Source organism: Chrysochloris asiatica, unplaced genomic scaffold (assembly GCF_000296735.1).
Source record: "Chrysochloris asiatica unplaced genomic scaffold, ChrAsi1.0 scaffold00037, whole genome shotgun sequence".
Classification (NCBI taxonomy): Eukaryota; Metazoa; Chordata; class Mammalia; order Afrosoricida; family Chrysochloridae; genus Chrysochloris; species Chrysochloris asiatica.
In genome coordinates this window covers 20,996,030-21,018,093 of record NW_006408555.1, presented here as the reverse complement: position 1 = coordinate 21,018,093, position 22,064 = coordinate 20,996,030, and the positions used below count along the sequence as shown (strand labels likewise).

At 43.7% G+C, this 22,064-nt stretch overlaps 1 protein-coding gene across 1 annotated transcript in view; it reads left to right on the top strand.

Annotated features, from left to right (window-relative positions):
- Positions 1–22,064, top strand: part of WWP2 (WW domain containing E3 ubiquitin protein ligase 2) — a 185,585-nt gene that overhangs the window by 15,462 nt on the left and 148,059 nt on the right. Inside the window, exons 2-4 of the mRNA XM_006860202.1 lie at positions 6,702–6,786; positions 13,434–13,581; positions 13,828–13,949. Of these exons, the coding sequence (XP_006860264.1) occupies positions 6,717–6,786; positions 13,434–13,581; positions 13,828–13,949 (340 nt within the window). The 5' untranslated portion in view covers positions 6,702–6,716. The remainder of the gene's footprint in view (positions 1–6,701; positions 6,787–13,433; positions 13,582–13,827; positions 13,950–22,064) is intronic.

Genomic DNA, 22,064 nt, shown 5'->3' with positions numbered 1-22,064 from the left:
TGTGATTTATTGACTATGCAAATGCTTTCGATTGTGTGGATCATGACAAGCTTTAGACAACATTGTGCTCTAAATTGTGCTCATGAGGAACCTGTGTATAGACTAAGAGGCAATTGTTTGAACAGAACAAAGGAACACTGAATGATTTAAAATTAGGGTTGTATTTCACCAGATTTATTTAATCTGTATGCTGAGCAAATAATTTGAGAAGCTGGATTATATGAAGAAAAACGTGGCATCAGGATTGGAAGCATAATCAGTAACAGCCTGCAACATGCAGATGATACAACTTTGCTTGCTGAAAACGAAAAGGACTTTAAATACTTATGAAGATTAATGACCACAGCCTTCTATATGTGTTGCACCTTAATGTAAAGAAAACAGAAATCCTCACCACTGGACCAATAAACAACATCCACATTAATGGAGAAAAGATTGAAGTTGTCAAAGACTTCATTTTGCTTGGATTAATCATCAGCACTCAGGGAAGCAGCAGGCCGGAAGTTAAAAAATGTATTGCATTAGGCAAATCTGCACAAGACCTCTTTAAAAGTGTTCAAGAGCAGAGATGGCAGTTTGAGGCCTAAGGTGAACCTGACCCAAGCCATGGTATCTTCAGTAACCACATATGCATGTGAAAGTTGGACAGGGAATAAGACACCGTAGAAGGATTGATGCATTAGAGTTAGGATGCTGTGGGAAAATATTAAGTATCATGGACTGCCAAAGTAACAAACCAATCTGTGTTACCAGTACAGCCAGAATGCTCCTTGGAGGCCAGGATGGCCAGACTTCGTCTCTCATACTTCGGACATATTATCAGGAGGGAGCAGTCCCTGGAAAAGGATATCATGTTTGGTAAAGTGGAGGGTTGGAGAAAAAGAGGAAGACCCCCAATAGGATGGATTTGCACAGTGGCAGCAGTGGTGGGCTCAAAGGTAGCAACGATTGGTGAGGTTGGTTGCAGGACTGGGCTGTGTTTCATGCTATGGTGCACAGAATCAATACCAACTTGATGGCACCTAACAACAGTGACAAGTAAGAAGAGGCACCATTCTAGGCACTAGGGCTATCGTAGGGAACAGATGGCATTAAGAACTAAACCCTCACTGATCTTGTATTCTAGGAGTGGGAGACTGACAGTGAATAAGATCAAGAAATCCAATATGGAGCATGTTAATGATAAATGCCAGGGAGAAAGCTAAAATAGGGAACAAGGGATGCTAAATGTGTGAGAAAAGTGGGGTTGATGGCGTGGTCAGGAAATGTCTTCTTAAGCAAGTAACCTTTGAGTAGGTGCCCGGGGGCAATGAGAGAACACACGTTGAGAAGACCTGGTAAGGAACAGTCTAGATGGAGGGGATAGAAGTACAAAGACCTGAATGGGAGCATGTCTTCCATGTTCAAGAAACAGTGAGGGCGGAGCCTGTGTGGCTGAGGGTGAAGGACGCAGGGCATGAAGCTAGTAAGCGGTTGGGGTTAAGGAGAGTGGACCCTGGAAGCAGAGGCATATGTGAGGTATGGCAGACATGGTGTGTGCCCTGGTGTCACTTGAAAGGGGCGCCAAGGAGCAATTTCTGTGAACCTGGTGGAGCCAGTGTTCTTCCAGTAGACACAGGGGCATGGTTTGTCTGCAATGTCCAAGTTGCCCATCCCTGTCTGCTCTGTGTATGGAGGGGGTGGGAATGATCCTTGCTGTAAAGATTTGTTCCCTCTTTTGAGCTACTGCATCCATAGGTATAGGTAGGTCAAGTTCATCAAATTGTATCAGATTACTGTTTTTTTCCTCTTCTTTCTTCTCATGGTTGAGCTCGATCATCCAGTCATGGGGCCAGGTCACAAGGGTACCATCTGCAAGTGTGGGTGTTCTTGTGCACTGAGATCTGATCATCCAGCCATTGAAGCTAGGTCAAGTGGGTATTATCTGCAAGTGTGGGTGTTCTTGTGCATATGCCCTCTCTTTTTATCAGCTGAGCGCTTCACTCTCCACTCTAGTCCTCTGTGGCTGTGTCCATATGTTGTTGTTAAGTGCCGTGGAGTCGGTTCTGACTCATAGAGACCCTGTACAGGGTTTCCAAGGCTGTAAATCTTTACAGGAGCAGAACGCCTCATCTTTCTCCTGTGGAACAGCTGGTAGTTTCGAACTGCTGACCTTGCGTTTCGCAGCCCGATTCGTAACCACTACGCTACCAGATATCCATATAGGTAATTCTTAAAAGAGCCTAATGCTTAAAGTAGACACTTTTGTACTAGTTGAGCTAAACTCTGTTTAAAAGTTAAAATTTTTGTTGAGAATATACACATCAAAACGTACACCAATTCAATCGTTCCTATCAGTTCAACAGTGTTTTGAAGGTAGAAGTGACAGGATTTATTGACAGATTGCATGTGGGCTGTGAGATGGAAAGGGGAAGTAAGGAAGAGTTCCTGACGTTTGACACAAGTCACTGGACAGAAGAGTTGACGTTAACTGAGATGGGGAAGACTGTCGGGAGAAGAGGCTTGAGGGTCTTGCCAAGTAGGTCAGTAGATAAGAGGGTCTCACGTCCAAGCGTGAAGTTCCTACTAGAGATACAAATCCTGGATTATCAACAGATCCGTGATCTTCAAAGCATGAGGCCGGACGAGATAAGAGAGAGGAGAGATGCAAGGCCTGGGCTGGGACACTGATGGTTAGAGGCTGTGGAGTAGAGAAGGAGCCGAGAAAGGATGCTGAAAAGGGGCCGCGGAGATAGAAGGGACATCAGGCAGGTGCCCTGTCCTAGACACAAACTGTTTGAGGGAAGAACGAGTGATGAGCTGTGTCCGATGTTGCTAGTAGGTGGTGTGAGAGGAGGGCTGAGAATTCATTGTTGGCTTTAGTAAATCTGGAGACTTCTAGAGATTTTGATAGGGAGAGCTTCAGTACTGTAGTCCTGTTCCAGCTAACATTTTAGGGCGTTCCGCTGCCGCTCTATATGTAAGGTTGAGTGCCGGTTAAGTACCTGTCCAGAACAAGGAGTTAGCCATTTTAAGTCTTTTGGAAACTGGTTATATCTTATGTTGTTGCTAACTACCATCAAGTCGGCCCCCAACTGAAGGCGACCCCAAGCAAAGTGGGAGGCAACATTGCGTGTGCTGCACCTCCCCATGGTCAGTTATGGATCAGACCCCTGTGATCCATCGGCTCTTTGTCGTAGCCTAAGTCTGGAAGTTCCACCGAAACCTATAGCTTCATAGCATCTATGAGAGATGGATGATGGCCACCGTGAGGTGCGTTGGCCTTATAGCTGCTGTTGTTTAGTGACTTCAGGTCTGGTCTGACACACAGAACTGTTTTTTTTTTTTAATGTTTTATTGTGAATTATAGTTTACATGAAAGAACTTTAGTTTTATATTCATTCATTTCATTGCCATGGTCCCAGTCCCCTCCATGCATCATCAACCAACCAAAGGGTATACCCTACAAACCCACCCCCTACACTCCCCCTGCTTCCCCCAGTCTTCAGCACACAGTCCCTCTCCCTCTCTGGATCCAAAGTCCCCAGCCGCTTCATCACTACACATCATCGTCTCTGCCTGTTTCTCGGGCCTTGCTGCTTCTCTGGGTAGGGTCCCGCTCTCGGCTCTTCTCTGTTGATGGTCCTAGAGACCTCCGCTCCTAGACTGGAGAGTTAATCACTCCCCTCCTTGCTGTAAAACGTTTACCTTTACATTTCTAACCCTCACAATCAGTCCTGATAACAATTATTCACTATTGTATCACAAGTGACCCATCTGCATTTCATTTCATCAGCTCCGCCTAGACCGATTGGATAATACTCACTGGAGATTCTGCCTTCCTCCATGCCCCCTGGCTCTAGGTTCCCTCTTGAAAGCTTGTAAGCCAGTCACTTCTTGCCTTTGTAGTCTCTCACCCCCTGCCATTTGGGTATCCAATGTCCAAGTTGCCCATCTCTGTCTACTTTGTATGTGGAGGGGGTGGGAATGTTTCTTGCTGTAAGGATTTGTTCCCTCTTCTGAGCTACTGCATCCATAGGTGTGGGTCAATTCATCAAATTGTATCAGATCACTCTTTTTTTCCTCTTCTTTCTTCTCATGGTTGAGCTCGATCATCCAGTCATGGGGCCAGGTCACAAGGGTACCATCTGCAAGTGTGGGTGTTCTTGTGCACATGCCTTCTCTTTCTATCAGTAGAACTGGCTTTTGAGAGTGGCTGTTGGGTGTGAACTGCTGACCTATGTAACTAGTCCAGTGCTTATCCTATAGTGCCACACCAGGGCTCTTGGAGGTGGATTGTAGTTGTTGTTAAGTGCTGTTGGATCTATTCCAACTCATTGCGATGCACACATGTGAAGGTTTCTTAGGCTTTATATGTTTGTGGGAGCAGAAAGCCTCATCTTTCTCCCTTGGATCTCCTGGCAGGCTTGATCCTCATGCCAGTGGTTTGCAATCCAGTGCTTATTGTGTGGAGCCACAGTGCTCCCAGGCCTTAGAAAGAAGGACAATTCTGTGCTTGTTTGGTTTTGACTGAAGCACGGAAAGAATGTTGTTAGCTATGTAAACTGTCAAGATCAATATCACTTAGCTAGCTGCTCTTGTTATATTTATGCGCTGTCAAGTTGGTTCTAACTCAGAGACCCTGTATAGGGTTATAGGGTTTCCAAGGAGTGGCTGGTGGATATGAACTGCTAACCTTGTGGTTAACTGTCCAGTGCTTCTCCTACAGCACCACCCTGTGATGGTGGTGGTGGTGGTGTGCCGTGGAGTCAGTTCCAACTCATAGCGACACAGTTCAGGGTTTCCGAGGCTGTAAATCTTTATGGGAGCAGAAAGCCTTGTCGTTCTCCTGCAGAACATCTGTAGCATGTTCTTGTAAAGAACTTCCACTTTTTTTAGAAGACGCACTAGTGGCCCAGTGATTAAGTGTTCCAGCACTAACTGAAGGGTCAGTGGTTTGAACTCAGCAGTCTCTCCACCAGCATGCCCTATAGCTGACGTGGCAGTCTGCTCCTGTAAAGATAAACCTTGGGGAACCTCAGGGGCCGTTCTGATCTGTCCTGTAGAGTTGCTCTGAGTTGAAATCGACACTGCGGAAGCAACTTTTTATTTTTAATTTTAATTTTTAGAGGAGCCCCTGGGTGGAACCAGTAGTTAAGTACTCAACCACTAACTGAAAGGTTGACAGTTCAAACCCTCCCAAAGGTGCCTCAGAAGACAGCCCTGACAGTCTGCTTCCAAAATACCACAGCCTTGAAAACCCTGTGCAGCAGTTCTGCTGTGTACACATGGGTCGGAAGCAACTCCAGGGCATCTAAGAACAACGTGGTAAGTTAATTCCGTGTCTTTTAAGGTTTACAACTCTTCCAATTCGGAAATGCTGAGGAGAGAGCAGAGACAAGTAAATCAAAAACCAACACTGATGTTGACTAGATTAGGTACTTTACCGTATTTCCAGAGCAGCAGCTTTCAAATGTGGGCCTCAGACCCCTGGGCGTCCCTGAGACCTTTAGGGTTTTGCAAAGTCAGAATGATTTTCATAGTTAACACTGATAAGCTGTTTGCCTTTTCCACTGTGGTCACGTTGGCACTGGTGGCACAAAAGCAATGCTGAGCAATACTGTGGGCACCTTTGCCTGAGTCATGGCCGTGCCACCTCACTGTTGTGTAGTTTTTGTATTCCTCACAGCAACACACTCACAGCCAAAAGGAAAGGAAAAGCTAGTTTCACTTAAGCTGTCCTCGATGAAATAGTGACATGTATTGGTTTCCTTCAGGCTCCACTCTTGACACATGGCTTTTTAATATTCGGTATGACAAAGTGGGAAGCTTGCCGTAAACATTCCTGTCGCATATTCCAGTAGAGTGGTTTTCTTGAAAAAACAAAAACAAACATTTGTGTGTATTTGAATTATGGGCTACATTCATTGTTTTTCCTGTGAAATACCATGTTCCCACTAAAGAACAACTAACAGGCAAATGAAAGTTAGTAAATTTGGGTATTTGGTAGACATAGTCTAGGAAATTAATGAACTGAGCCTGTTGTTATACAGAAAACAGTATAAAATACACATTTTTAAAATAAAAATGTGTCTCTTTGATCACTGTGTCTACCAAGAGCTTCACAGCTTCCCAATCCATAAAGGCGGGTAGTGGTGACGTCCTGTTAACTGGTGTGATGGGTATTTTATTTTATATTTTCTAATGACGTGTGTCAACATCTGGAATAGCAAGATTACTGAGTGAATCAGTACTTTCCATATGACAGACTCTGATAATACAAAGGAAAAGGTGAAGTCGGAATGGGAGAGACTTACTTCTGCTTCCAGTCATAAGGGAGTGTGCAGGACCTGGATTTACCCTCCTGCCTGAAATAGCCCAAATCCAGGCAAAATACCTGACAAAACAGGTTTTTAAGACAGTGGGCATCAGTCAAGGCAGGAGAGCAAGTTCTGAGGGGTGGGAAACAAGTGGGGAGAGCCCTAAACTTGTGCCAGTGCACGGCCCCCAGGACATTCCCTCTAGACTGGGACGCAGCAGTCTTATGTCTTTGCAGGCTACCCGAGACCTGTTCAGGTCCAGGCAGACGGACAGACACTCTGCCGGAAGGAGCCTGGCCACGGTGGCTTAGACATTTGTGTTTTCTTATTCTGTCTCTCTTGGCTCGCTATTCACATTGGGTTTAGGTCTCCGCTAAGCCCAGTGTTGTGCTTATCTTGCAGTTTCACAGTGATGACATGGCATCTGCCAGCTCCAGCCGGCTGGGAGTGGCCCTGCCTTTTGAGAAGGCCCAGCTTACTTTGAAAGGTAAGTGGTACACACTGTGTTTAGTTCCCGAGGGCTCAGCCTCCTCTCTGGGGAGGAGGGTGGGAGCATGCCACACCTTGGTCTGGAGAGCCAGATTTTGGGAAGTAATTAATGATGAATTTTCAGGTTGTGCTTACTTATTGTAGAGTCGATTTCCGATCCACAGTGACGGCATGTGCCAGAGTAGAACGGTGCCAGAGGACGTGTTTTCTTAGCTGGGATGTAGTGGTTTAATAGGCAGCTGGTAACTGAAAAGTCGGCAGTTCAAACTCACCAGCGGCGCTCCGGGAGAAAGATGTGGCCGTCTGCTTGTATAAGGATTACAGCATTAGAAACCCTGTGGGGCAGGTCCACTCTGTCCTATATTGTCATTGAAAACAATTTGTGTGTGTGTGTGTGTTGTTTCTTAGTGTTGTCGAATCAGTTCTGACTCACAGCGACCCTGTATAGGGTTTCTGAGGAGTGATGGGTGGATTTGAACCGCTGACCTTACAGTTCCAACTGACCTTGAGGTCCAGTGCTTATCCTCCAGCTCCACACCAGGGCTCTGTAGAGTCATTAGTAGTCAGAATTGACTGCTCACCAAAAAGTAGGCTGTTCGAATCCCCCAGCAACCCCTTGGGAGAAAGATGTGGCTGTCTGCTTCAGTACGGACTACAGCCCTGAGAAGCTGTGGGGCGGTTCTGCGTTGCCTTGTAGGGTCATTGTTGTTGTTGTTGTTGTTAAGTGCCATCGAGTCGGTTCCGACCCATAGCGACCCTGTACAGGGTTTCCGAGGGTGTAAATCTTTACGGGAGTAGAAAGCCTCATCTTTCTCCCGCGGAGCGGCTGGTAGTTTCGAACCGCTGACCTTATGGTTCGCAGCCCGATTCGTAACCACTACGCTACCAGAGCTCCTTTGTAGGGTCATTAGGAGTTAGAATTGACTTGGGGTGGGGGGTGGGGGGGCGGGGCGGCAACAGGTAATCTTTATGGAAGCAGATCATCCGGTCTTTCTCCCCAGGAGCCTCTAGGTGGGATTGAACCACCAACCTTTCAGTTGACTAGTCAGGGCTCCTTATTCATCCCTTGAGGATTATAATTTTATAGGTGAAATTCATGAATAAGGAGGAGAAAAGGACAACTTTTGGTTCAAACTGTGTAAAGCCAGGCATCTGTCCTTTCCTGGGATCGCTTTTCCATTTATTCTTGCTCTTCAGTGGTCCAGCTCCTCCTTGTGGTTCTAAATGCCATTACTGGTCAGCCTGCTCTGAGTTCCGCCTCAGCCTGGGCCTGTCCTCCCAACTACGCTGGTCATCTTGCTTTCTCCGCTAGAATGCCAGTAAGCACCTACGATGGGTCTGAAATTGAGCTCTTGATTTTTCTTGCTCACATCCTGTATTTAACCCATAGACACGTTGGCAGTACCGTCAACGTGTGTCCAACTCTGAGTCATGATCTTAAGCACCCAACTCTCCCAGCATTGTGTAAGCTGCCGACATCGCTTGCTGGGATGACAGCAGCAGCCTCCTGACCCATCTCCTGCCTTTTGGCCTTTTCCCCCCTCCAGTCTATGGCTTCCCATCAGCCAACACTCTTTAAATTGTAAGTCAGACCTGCCTGCCAAGGTTTTCCATCTTACTCAGAGAAAAAGATCCCAGGTGATAAAGCCTTTCATTTCTCATCTTCGGTTATTATTCTTCCACATTTGTTCATGACTTCACTGGGCAGCCGCCTGTGTTCCAGTCCTTTGCACCTGCTAGTCCCTCTGAATGAAATGTTTTTCGCCTAGGTATCAACCTAAATTGTCCCCTCACTTTCTTAGGTCTTCACTAAAGTCTGCTGTCTACAGCTGCTCCCACTCCCTGTCCCCTTCACATCTCTCTCTTTGCCTGCTTCATGTTTTTCTTATCAGCCCTTGTCTGTATTTCACCTACTTTACTTTATTTCACTTACTGACTGTTTTCTTCAGTAGACTTCAGCCCCACAAAGGCAGGGAGTTTTTTGTTTTTATCACTGTTGATGACCCAACAACTAGAATGGTGCCTGGCACTGAGTGGGCCCTCAGTAAATATTGCAGGATTGAAACAGCGTTGTTCAGTAGCCTCAGCTCTGCAGAGGAAGTCTGGAACTAAGCACATGCCCTGGGTGGGGGCTACGGAGGGGCCGCACTCAGTATCCAACCTCAGATCTTTAAACCTGACCAGAATTGTGCCTCTTGACAAATTTTATATCTCATGCTTATTTCTAAAATTTAAATGTGTGTTGTTTGCTTCATACATGTGTCAGATTGCAAGGTCATTTGAACTGCAAGGTCAGGTTCAAGCTCACCAGCTGCTCCTTGGAAACCCTATACAGGGTCGCTATGGGTCAGAACTGACTTGACAACACTTAATGACAACAACAGTCACATAGTTCAGCCCTCAGTGTCCTTGCTTAGAGGAAACCAAGACACTTTACACCTCTTCCAGCACATGTGTTGAGATGTGTAGATACCAAAGAAACATATCGTCCGCTCGGTTCTTTCCTTTCCTGTACTCATTTATTGTCTTTTTTCTTTTTTACAAACCATTGAAACTTTTATTAAAGATATCAAAACGTGAAATCATTGTTTCTTGAAACAGCTTCCATCTAGGGCCATGTGCTGCCTTTTTTTCAAAAAAACTTTTTACTGTGAATTGGATGAAGGTTTACAGGCAGATCATCAGTTTTACATCCAACAAATCGTATAAACTTCATTAGTTCTCATTAATTGCAATCCTCTCAATGTATGAGAGTGAGTCAAAAATTACATGCACTGTAGTTCTATTAAAACACCCATCCATATCCTTGGCTGATGACAACACTGAGCATGCAGGTAAAATGATTCTGTAAAGCAGACGGCTGACAGTGATTAGGTGGCAAATCGCTTGCCAGTCAGCCATGGCTCCGCCTATGAAATGATCCACGGCAGACTTGGGTTTCCAAGTCTGTGCGAGATGAGTACCTGCTCCTGCTCCCTAGGACTTTCCCCTGTTTGGTTCTCTGAAAGCAGTGCTTCGATGATGAAGATTTACCTATAATCAAGAAGTGAAGACAGTGGTACATTCGTGTCTTGCAGCTCAGCCTAAAACAGTTCTTTAGTAAGGGAAAACGAAAGCTTGTTGACAGTATGGACAAAATGTACTGAAAAGCAAGGAGACTGTTGAAAAATGATGTATTTGTCTCTATCAAAAGTTGATTAAAATAAATTCGACAACCCAAGTGCGGGTAAGTTTTGACTCACTCATTGAATCGCTTATTCCACTTCTTCCTTGTGTTTCCCGTTTCCGTATTCCTCCTCCTTTCCAAACCCTTCTGAACTTGGTCTTTGGGTCAGTACTGCTGTTTTGATCTCAAATGGCTGATCATCCTAAGGAGTGGGTACCTTCCTCGCGTTACTGTTTCCCTTAGCGGTCTGTCTGTTGTTTGGTGGGAAAGTCAGCCATGGGCATTTAGTGTCTCTGGAGGACCACTTTCTAAAGTACAAAGTTACAAAAGAACGTCCTCATTGTTTTTTTGTTTTTTTTTTACATTTGGTATGTCTGCATAGTATTCCACTGTATGGCCGTTCAGACATTTCTTGAGCTAGCCCATGGTTGATGGTCGGTATAAAGGGTACCGCAGTGAGAAGTCTTGAATGGACACCATGTCGCATGTCCTTGTAGGGGAGAATGTGCCTAAGGTAAATTCCTCAAAGTGGAGGTGCTGGGTGGGATGTCTGTAATCCTACGTCCCTGCAGTATGTGAGAGTACCTACTTCCCCACGTCTTTACCAACACCGTGTGTTGGCAGGCGTTACAAAAAAAATCTTCCAGTTTGGTAAAAGATTATTTTCTCTGTGTAGTTTTATTTCACATTTCTCTATATGTGATTTTTAGCATCTTATTATCAGCAGTACTTCGGAAACCCTGTACGGGGTCACTGTGAGTCAGAACTGACTCAACGACACTTAACCAAACCAAAACCTGGCTCTTTGGCGTTTACTGAAAGACAACTGCTAGACTGTACTGTGGCACCCCATCTTCAGAGCTTTTCAAAGGTATAAGTTTGGCCATTTGTGAATTTCATCTGAAAAGTGACTGTAAAGCTGTAATCTTATGGGGAGGTATGGTACCAGGTAGGAAACTGACATTTCTATTTCACCAAACAGTAAACTGCGCATCTAAACTTGTTCTTACGTTGCTGCCTTTATTTTGGTTTCTTTCTGAAGGACAAGAAGCATTCAAAATAGTACACATTTTTGCACAGGGGAAAAAAATCTATGTTTACGATGAAAAGAGATGGCAAACCCCACATTAACCAAGGGGTTAAATTTAGCATCCACCAAAGATGTCCTAGTTTGGCACCTGCAAGGCTAGTTTGAACTGCAAGGTCAGTGGTTCAGCTCTGAGTTGGAACTGACTCTGTAGCACTTAACAACAACATAGGAGATACTGAAGAAACAGCCACAACAAATATAAACTGATCTTTCCTACCTGTTTTCATCAAGGGTCTGCATGGAGCGCTCCTCTCCCTCCACTAGGTGGCCTCAGTGAACTTTGGACTTTGAAGTGTTTTCTGTTTCTAGCACCATCCCTCGTGGCTTCTAAGTCTTAGCTGTGACTTTTTTGTATGCTTGTTTCTTGATTTTCTCTACTGTTTGTTTGGGGCCTGGAAAGAGGTAGGTGAATTTGACTTTTGATCCTTATGGGAAGGGTCTGAGAGGAGAGGTTTGCTAATGCCCGATGTAAAGGAGCTGAGATTAGAACTTTTGCCATCATGGTAAGGGACTGGGTGGGAGATGTCTAGATGTGTTTCCTCCTACTGATAGTTGGTTCCCATCACATACATACGTGTGACAAGAGAATGCTTGTCTAGCTCTAGGGTGTTCACCTGCTTCACTTCTGCTCTGTGAGTCTTTGTCTTGCTGGTGCCAGCTGAACTTCAGAAATACCACCACATGAAGGGCAGCAACAGAAGAGAAAGTGGAGATGGGCTGGCTACCAAGCACAGGGGAAAAATAGGCCTCCTCTCTAGTAAATGAAGAAAAGCAACAGGGCCAATGAGCAGCGTCCACCTTCCAGCATGGCGGTTGAGGCCAGTGGGCTGTGGAGTCAGGCTGCCTGCATACAGCTCCGTGGCTGTGTAGTATGGACAATGCCCTAACTTACCCAAGCCTCATTTTCCTCCTGAGTAAACCGGAGGTGATGATAATACTCGGTGCCTCGGGGATTTGTTGTGAGGATTCATTCAGATAGTGTGTGCATAGCCTAGTGTTATAGTAAGTGCTCATTAAATCTTGGCCACCGGCTTTGTAATATCTGCATAGGTTACAGAGAGTGACAAGTATAAACCCAGTTCCGTGCAGTGTTTGGTGACATGAATATGCTAAGGGAGCCTACCTGGGTTTGTCCGCTTTGGAAAGAAATTAAGCTGCTTTAAAAACATTCATATCCTTTAGACTAGAGGTGGGGAACTTTGGCCCACAGGCTCTATTGTTGTTAAAGTGCTGTTGAGTCAGTTCTAACCCATAGTGACCCTGTATAGGGTTTCCAGGGAGCAGCTGATAAGCTTGAACCGCCAACCTTGAGGTTCACACTGACTTTGCAGTCCAGCGCATTAACCCACAATGCCACACCTGGACTCCGCGGGCTGTAAAGGCCTGTGAAATTATTTGGCGTGACCCTGCTAAGGCAACTGCAGTTCCAGCCATCACATTGTTGTGGTTGTTCAGTGGTTCCAAGTTGGTTTTGACTCATAGCGACCCTGTATAGGGTTTCCGAGGAGCAGCTGGTGGATGAGTTAATGAAATATTTAGCCAAATGTAGCAGGCTAATTTTTAAGTTGAAAATTTTATATGGCCCCGTGAATGATGTTATAAATTTTGGCAGCAAAAAAGCTTCCCCACCCCTGCTTTAGAGGCATACTCAGAAATGCATGCCAATATTGACAGTCATTGTAATTTTCACTGAGTAGAAAATTGGCAGCCACCTGTTTAACAACAAAAGAATGGGTCACAGAGCTTGATACCTCCATGCAGTGGGTTTATTGAGTGGCCATTTAAAACTGAATTTGCAGGGAGATGAATTGTTCAAAGATTTGGGAAAGTAAAGGATGGAAATCTGGACAGAGATTGACTAGAATCTGACCGATAGTTATCCTGGTGTTTTCAGGTTGTTGTTATTGTTGCTATGTGCCATGGGGTTGTTCCTGAGGAGTGACTGGTGGGTTTGAACCATTGACCTTGCGGTTACTAGTCCAGGGCTTATCCTACAGCACTCCACCAGGACTCAGTCTTCAGGTTGTGTTGCTGCTGTTAAGTACCATCAAGTCAGTTCTGACTCATAGTGACCCCGTATAGGGTTTCCGAGGAGTGGCTGGTGGGTTTGAACTGCCAACCTTGGGGTTAGCAGCCCAGTGTTTCTCCTACAGCAGGATTTCCATTTTCAGGTTAGGAGGAGTGATTTTTTTTTTTTTTTTTCTTTCTTTCTCTCTCTTTTTTTTAAAATTCACATTTGTTTCTAAACTATGCTTTTTGGATTAAGGAAGAAAATGAAACTGATTTTGTAAAAGGAATAGCACACCGAAAAAAGCAGGAGCATCAGCCACCAGGGGGCACACGGGAGCCCTTTGCCTCATCGTTGACTTTTTCTTTCTCTCTTGGTCAGTGGTGTCAGCAAAGCCCAAGGTGCACAACCGGCAACCTCGAATTAACTCCTTTGTGGAAGTGGCAGTGGATGGGCTTCCCAGTGAGACCAAGAAGACTGGGAAACGCATTGGGAGCTCTGAGCTCCTCTGGAATGAGAACATCATTTTGTAAGAGACCCTCCCTTCTTCTTGAATGTAGTACTGTGGGTGCAGGGGTGGGTAGGGTTTCCATATCACTTGAACTCATAGAGCGTTCATTATTAGCTAGATGACTACAGGGTCAGCTTTGGGGGGTGTCTAAGGTCTGTGTTAAGTGTCTTCCTGCGTTCCTTCCCCCTCCCCGCAGCATGTCAGCAATATAGTTGATTTGTTCTCATCTGCTTGTAAGTGATGAGTCCAGTGTTTGTTTTTCAGGAATGTCACGGCCCAGAGTCATTTAGATTTGAAGGTCTGGAGCTGCCACACCCTGAGAAATGAACTGCTAGGCACCGCCTCTGTCAACCTCTCCAAAGTGCTGAAGAACAATGGGGGCAAAAGTACGTATGGAGAAGGGCTGCCCGAGAACTTTGTTTGTGGGCCTGGGGAGAAGAGTGCGAAGGCGGGCACTTGTCAGCCTCGCAGAGAAAGCTGGTGAAGCGGTTTTCCCCGGGGTTTGCGGCAGCAGTGGGCTCGCTCCCCTTCAATGCCCAGGAAGGTTAAGGCTCCCCTCTGCCTCCACTGCAGGGTCAGCTCCCTGTGTCCAGGGCCTCTAGTGGTGGCATGTGGCACTGGGTCCCCCTGGATCCTTCCTCAGCCTCCTGCCCTCTGCCCTCTGCCCCTGCCCTTCTGCCCATCCCAGGAGGTCTGTGGTATGTAGAATTAAACTGTCAAATGCCTTCAACCCAAATCATTCCCTTTCTGTTTGAGCCTGGGACAGAACAAAGGAGGTTGTATGTTTGTCTGTCTGTGTGTGTGTCTGTCTGTCTGTAGGGACGGTGTTACAAGGAGTGTCCCGTGCTTAGTAGTTCTTCTGCAAACATCTCCTGGGTGTTGGAATGTGCTGGAAGCTCAGCCTTCATCATTCAGGGGGACCTTTGTTGCTTGGAAATATAAATCCTCACATCTATTTACTGCTGTTTGTGGTCAGTCGCATAACCCGAGGCTGTGGTATTTGGACCCTCCCTCACAAAGTGTCTATTCAGAGCAGCACCATATGTAGTGGTGATTGAACACCCCAGAAAGAAAGGCTCCTTTTTCTCTTGATGTCTGCTGTCTAGAAAACATTTTCTGAAAGTGGTTGCAGCTTGGGAGATGTGGGGGTAGGGGTGTTTAGTCCCAGAGAGTGCAGTGCATCTGTGCAAGAGCCTCTTCTCTCTGTGTCCGCTCTTTCCTGACAGACCACTTGAGTGGGGTGTGAGCCTCACCTGGCCTTTCCCTTCTGCTGCTGAGCAAAGAGCCAAGAGGGCACCCCCGCCAACCTCTGGAACTGGTGAAAGCCGGAGCTAGGCCCGGCGCTGGTGCAGCGCCTTCTCAGTGGGTCTGTTTTCTCAGGCCTTGCCTGCCTTTCATAATTTACTTTTTTCATAATGTGATTTTTTTAAGGAGGATTTTATTTATTCCATTACTTGGGAATTGTCATTGTTCTGAAGTGCTGTCCAGTCAGTTGCGACACATAGTGACCCTGTATAGGGTTTTCAAGGAACAGATGGTGAGTTTGAATCGTCAACCTTGCTGTTCAAACCGACCTTGAGATCCAGGGCTTACTCTATGGCACCTACACTTGTGAAAAGTGTCCTGCCGGAGTGTGGCAGCCATCAAGAGTGTCCTTCTTCTTTCCTTTTTCATGTGTCCAGTCAACAGAGGTTTGATTTTGATTTTAGAAGTTACTGCAGAACATTTGGAAAGGACAGAATTTCACACAAAACCCCCAGGCCAAACCCACTGCTTTGCGGTGATTCTGGCTCACAGCCACCACCCCCCCCCCCCACCACCACCCCTGGAAGACAGACGAGAACTGCCCCATAGGGTTTCCAAGGTTGCAAATTACTAGGGAAGCTGACTGCTGCAACTGTTTTCAGGGGGTTTGAACCATCCACTTTTCGGTTGACAGCCGAACTCTTCAAAATTGAGCCACCAGTATCCCTGCAGAACCAAGAAGAAAATGAAGTCCACTTGTAAGCATAATGCCTCGGGAGAATGGTCATTAACATTTTGTTATATACCCTTTTGACCTTTTTTTTTGCCTGTGTATACATACAGATTCCTATTTAAGACGATGCTATATACTGTGGAATCATTTCTAACTAACAGGAACTCTATAAAGGGTTTCCTAGGAGTGGCTGGTGAGTTTGAACCGCCGACCTTGCAGTTCAAACAGTCCATGCAGTTCAGCACATTAATCCCTAGTACCACACCAGGACTTCAAGTAGTCTGACTGCTCTGTTGTTGTTAACTACCATCAAGTCAGTTCCGAACCATAGGTATCCTGTATGAGGCTTCTGAGGAGTGGCTGGTGAGCTTGAACTGCTGACCTTGCAGTCCAGCACATTAACCCACAGCGCCACACCAGGACTCTAGTATGACTGCCTAGTAGTCATACTACTACTACATGCAGCGGTGTAAAAATTTAAGGCTTGAACATTTGAGCATTTGTAGTATTTCTCCGTCATGAGTAAGGTGATAAACTTGCAAGTTTATATATCTCTGTGCCCATCACTGAACATTTCCTTGGGATAAATCATTGAACATGACTTGCTAGATTTGAACAGTTTCAAAGTTTTTGTTTCATGTTGCCTGATTACCCTCAATGAAAGGTTCTACGAGTTTATCCTCCCATCCACAAAGACCTCTCACATCTCCCATTGACATACTTGATGTGTAAAATCTTTTCTTTGCCTATCTGATAATTATTAGCAGCATGGCAGATCTGCTTCATTTATTGTTTTTTTTTGGAACATTTAAAAAGTAGTTTACAGGTGTCCAACATTTTGCCCTAGAGTATTCAGTATACGTCTCATATTTTTTAAAAATGACATTTTTTTGCATAATTACCATAACATTATCACACTTAGCAGTATTAGCATAAATTCCTTATTATTGTCCAATATCCAGTTTGTATTTAGTTTCACATTTTGTCACAAAAATGTCATTTTCCGGTTGGTTTGCTTGAACCAGGATTTGGGCAAAGTCCATGTAAAACATTTGCTCCCCCTTCCCCCAACACTACCTTTTCTTATGCTGTAATTTGTTGGAGAAGGTGACTGCTTTTAAAATGTCCTGTTCTTGTCTTTTAATGAGTCCTGGATAAGCACTGGACCTCAAGGTCGATTTGAACTGCAAGGTCAGCAGTTCAGACTCACTAGCCTTCCTTGGAAACCCTATATAGGTTGCTATGAGTCGGAACTGACACAGTGACACTTAACAACAAGGAACCCTGGTGGCCCAGTGGTTAAAGTGCTTGGCTGTTCACCAAAAGTTTAGCATTGTGGGAAAGAGCTAGCAGCCTCCTCACACCAAGATGACAGTATTGGAAACTCTATGGGGCAGCTCTCTGTCCTGTGGGGTGGCCAGGTGTTGGAATTGGCTCATTGGCAGTGGGTTATTCCAGTCCTTTGTTCCTTTTCGAGCAGAGTGTGCATTTTTCTCCTTTAGCTTGGAAAGAACTTTTTATATCTTAAGTTTTATAATTTGTACATGTTTTTGCAGTTTTAAAATTTGCATTGTAATTTAATTTCAATTTTGTAGACCTCTTTCCTTTTCCTCTCTAGACAGATGTTTTAAACTTTTGTAGTCGAATCTGCCATCCTTTTCTAGTTTCCTCTTAAGCTTTGAAAGGCATTTCCCATTCTGAGATCAGTTAAGTAGTGTATGTTTGTTTTTCTGGTTCTATGTGATTTTATTTTTTTACATTTAATTCTTCCATCAAACATATTCATTTTTTTGTGAAGAGTGTGAATGGGAGATCTAATTTCATTTCTTCCCAAATAGTTAACTGATTTTATCAGTACTGTTTATTGAATAATCCCATCAGTTTCTCCCGTGTTTGGAATTGCTACATTACAAACCTGAGTACACTTGTTTCTGTGTGGAGCTTTGCATTTCATCCACTGTTTTATTATCCTTCTCAGATCATTATGCTTTAGTTATTATAACTTTGTAATATGTTTTAATACATATTTCTCTCCAAGATCTTGTTTATTCTCTTTCTCTTTGCTTATGCCAACCAGGTTGTCTGCTACCTCCTACAAAGGGAAAACAAGTCTCTCTTAGAATTTTTATTATAATACTGTCATGAAAAACAAAAACCCATTGCTGTCAAGCTGATTCTAACTCATAGGCTGTAAGTCTTTACGGAAACAGATTGCCTGCCACATCTTTCTCCTGTGAGCGCCTGGTGAGTTCTAACCACAGACCTTTTGGTTTGCAGCCAGTCAGTTCTCCAGGGCTCCTTATAATCTCATCACAGGTAGTTAATAAGTGGAGAAGTTCCATACCAACTCTTTCTGCCCAGGAACATGAAATGACTCTAAATTTAGTAAAATGTTTTTATGCAAACTTTATTTTAATTTAAAAAAAAGTTTTATATTACAATTAATAAGAGATTAACTTTTAGTATTGTTAGCCTATGTGTTAGTTGTTCTATGTTTTATTCATGCTACCTTAGCATAGGTTTTCACTATTTTTTTTCTAGGTTTTCGTGGTAGAAGTGTATGAGGATCCATCAAAAAATTCCATTATCTGTTAATTCCTTTTCTTCATGAATTTTTTGAAGGCTCCTTGTATGTTTAAGACAGATACCTTTGCTCATTCTAACTTGTTAGTTTCTTTATATGCAACTTTCTGCTTTTGTGGTGATGGAGTACTAGTAACAATGCCTCTGAAGAGGAATCTCTAGGTGTAAAATGTGTGTTAGTAACTTGTCTCCTTAGTTTATTGATAAATGATTTAAAAAGAAAAAATCAGAACTGGTATTGAAATTTTAGCAAAAAACTTTTTAACAACCATTAGGAAAATGAGTAAGATTTTTTCTTCTTTCCACTTATTATATTAATTTCCTAAGAGTAATAATCTTAGAATTTCTAGAATATACTTAATTGCTCAAGGTAGATTATTCCTTGACAATTTTGCTAGAATCACTTAATATTTTACTTGGGGTTTTCCATCTATATTCATAAATGAGATTGGTCTGTATTTGGTACTATTTTTGTCAGTTTTGGAACCAAGACTAAGCTAATTTTATAAAGTAAATTGAAACTCTTCCCAACTTCTAGCATACACTGTATAACATGGGAATTTTCTGTTCCATGAGTTCAGGAAAGAGCTCACCCATAAAACCAACTGGGTCTGGCATCTTTCTTTGAAATAATTCTTTGATGACTTTTTCAGTTTCTCCTTCCCCTACCCCCCACCATAATTATTGGTTTGTTCATCTGATTCATATTGAGTTAATTTTGTTAATTCATTTTTCTGAGAAAATTGTTTCATGAGATTTTCAAAGTTATTAGTATCAGGACTATAAAATATTCTCCTTTAAAAATGTTTGTATGTGTTTTCTCAGTTTAAGTTTCTCATATTTGTTTTCTTCCAGTTTTTTTCTTGATTAGCATAAAATTCTTTTATATTTTACTTTTTAATGTATTTTTCAAAGGGCAACTTCTAGGATTTACTTATCACTTATACCATGTTTTCTAATGTATTTATTTCTCAGCTTTCTTATTTTTTTCCTATTGTTTGACCTCTGTTTTAATCATTCATTCATTCATTCATTGTTTTTTGAGTTGAAGGCTCAGTGCATTTATTTATTTATTTTAAAAAATGTTTTATTGTGAATTATGTGATAGTTCACATGTGAGATCATTAGCTTTACATTCCTCCTGTCGTATATCGTTACATTGCCATGGTTACAATCCCCTCCATGCATCATCAACCAACCAAAGGGTACACCCTACAAGCCTGCCCCCTGGTCATCAGCACACAGCCCCTTTCCCTGTCTGGGTCTAGAGTCCCCAGCTGTTCCATCTCTCCACGTCATCTCTGCCTCCATCTCTAGGGTCACTGTTTCTCTGGGTAGGGTCCCGCATTCCGTTCTTCTCCCTTGATGGTCCCAGGGACCTCTGCTCCTAGACTGCAAAGTCAACCACTCCCCTCTTTTTGCTACAGAATGTCTACCTTTACATTTCCAACCCTCATAGTCAGTCCTGATAGTAATTATTCACTATTGTACCAGATGAGTGCTATCCCCATCTCCTTTCATCAACCCCACCCAGACAGATTGGACACTACTTAGTAGAGATTCTACCTTCCTTCATGCCCTCTGGATCTAGGCTCCCTCTTGAAAGCTTGTAAGCCAGTCACTTCTTTTCTTTGTAGCCCCCCACCCCACATTTTAGGTAGCCAATATCCAAGTTGCCCATCCCTGTCTACCCTGTATATTGAGGGGATAGAATTGATCCTCGCTGTAAAGATTTGTTCCCTCTTTTGAGCTACTGCATCCGTAGGTGTAGGTCCAGTTCATCAAATTGTATTACATTACTTTTTTTTCCTCTTCTTTCTTCTTCTAGTTGAGCTCTGGTTCATCCAGCCGTTGAACTCAGGTCAAGTGGGTATTATCTGCAAGTGTGGGTATTCTTGTGCTTATACCTGTCGAGAACCGGCCTCGACATAGGGGTTCGGTTCACGCAGTAGGGAGATCTGGCGGCGACAGAGATAGAAAAAAAATACACACAAAGACACAACAAGATAGACAAGAAGATACCCCAAGACCAGAGTGGATGCGACATTGGCGTCAGACAGATCCTGCATTGTAAACATCATGGCTAGGCAGGCAGTATGCAATGCCTTACCAACTGCAATGCCTACCCGTAATGCATGCCCTGCAAGTCGTAATGCATGCAGGCTTCCGTCTGTGCCTCCTTTTTATTGCAGGGAGGAGCTTTACACAAAGGAAGGCGGGGATTATTAAGACAGGGTACAGAAGTGAAATGTGATTAATCGTTCAAAACAGGACACAATGATTTACAGGAACAAATTCTAAAACATACATCACAAATTGTCTTGATAATTTAACATCCTTAATTTTCTAGAAATTCAAGCAAATTGTTATATAGTACTTTGTAGGTTCAAATCCCAAGGCAGCAACTCGAGGTTGCTCAAGGCTAATTAACATACCTATAGCACCTAATCTTCAGCGAGAAAAAGGATTCAAAAGGTCTGAAAGGAATCCAGCTGTTTTGACTACCTGGCCGAGGCTTGTAGGAGGAAGGAGGACGCCTATGTTAATGGTCAGCACCTGGGGACGAACTGAGAAGGCCAACGCTATTATTCTTTAGCCAAAACCCCGGAATTCGCCAATCTACTCTGAGTTAATTCCTTGGGCAGCCTGTCTCCTGAGCTTCCCAGCAAACTTGCCTTAGGAACTTTTTACAGTCTCGCATTAGGAGAAGTTTTTTGTTTTAATATTTGTCCATGGGTATCAAGGGCTCATGTATTAAGTTAATATCAAACACAACTGAATAATCTGATAAAGAACAGCTATGTTTGCCAGGTGGCCAGAGTTTGTTCCTCAGAGAGATTTGTTCCCAGGACCTTAAGCACTGCCAACACAGTGGAGACATTAAGAGAGGCACATAAGAAACCATTTTCTTAGAAGCTGCAATTACTGGAGTTCGAAGCATAGAATGAATTAATAGGATTAAAGCAAATTATACAGAGCTAGCCCAACAGTGAGTTGGTAAAAGCCAATGAACCCGGGACGTCCGGAGGTTACTTCCTTGGGCCCTCAGGGTCCCTTGGCTAGCAAGCCTGAGTGGCGCCGCTGTGTTGGTTTTTCGTCCATGACACAGGGCCTCAACACCTCAGTGATTGTGGTCTGCAACATATACCCTCTCTTTTTATCAGCTGGATGCTTCATTCTCCACTCTCGTCCTCTGTGGCTATGTCACTGACTCTGGGCCCAGGAGTCTCCAGGTCTTGCCACACTGCTGGCCAGCCAGGTCTCCATCCGGGTTCACAGGAGTCTGTTGATCGTGGTTGGACTTAGTTTTCGGCTTCATTGCTATTTTTCCCTCACTTCCCCTTATTATCTTTTTTTAAGTTTTTATTATGAATTGAGTGAAAGTTTTCAGGGCAGATCATCAGTTTTACATTCAACAAATTATACACCTTGTTTCATTACAATGATTATAATCCCCTCCATGTACCATCAGTTAACAGTATTTCTCTCTATTCACTTTAGCTTTTATAAAACAAAACAAAGCAAGAACACTCAGGCATACATCATCATTTACACCTCCAAAGGGCCCATTCTGCAAGTCAGTGCATTTATTTTTATTCTTTCTTATATAATAATGAAAACATTACTGCTCTGGATTTATCTTTGATTCTTTTTCTGGGAATTAGATTTTTTTAAAGTAAAATATGCAAATTTTAATTGTTGCAGCAAGATGAATATTTACATATATTCACATCTGTGTAATCACCACTCAGATCAAGCTATAGAATATTTCTAGTGCCCCATTCACCTTCCTGTCACTGTCTCCTGCCCCCACCCTGAGGTGCCACAATCCTGAATTCTGTCACCATTGATTGTTGTTGGTAAGTGCTGAGCTTGAACTACTGACCTGGTGGTTCAAATGGACCTTGCAGTCTAACACATTAACCCATGTGCCACACCA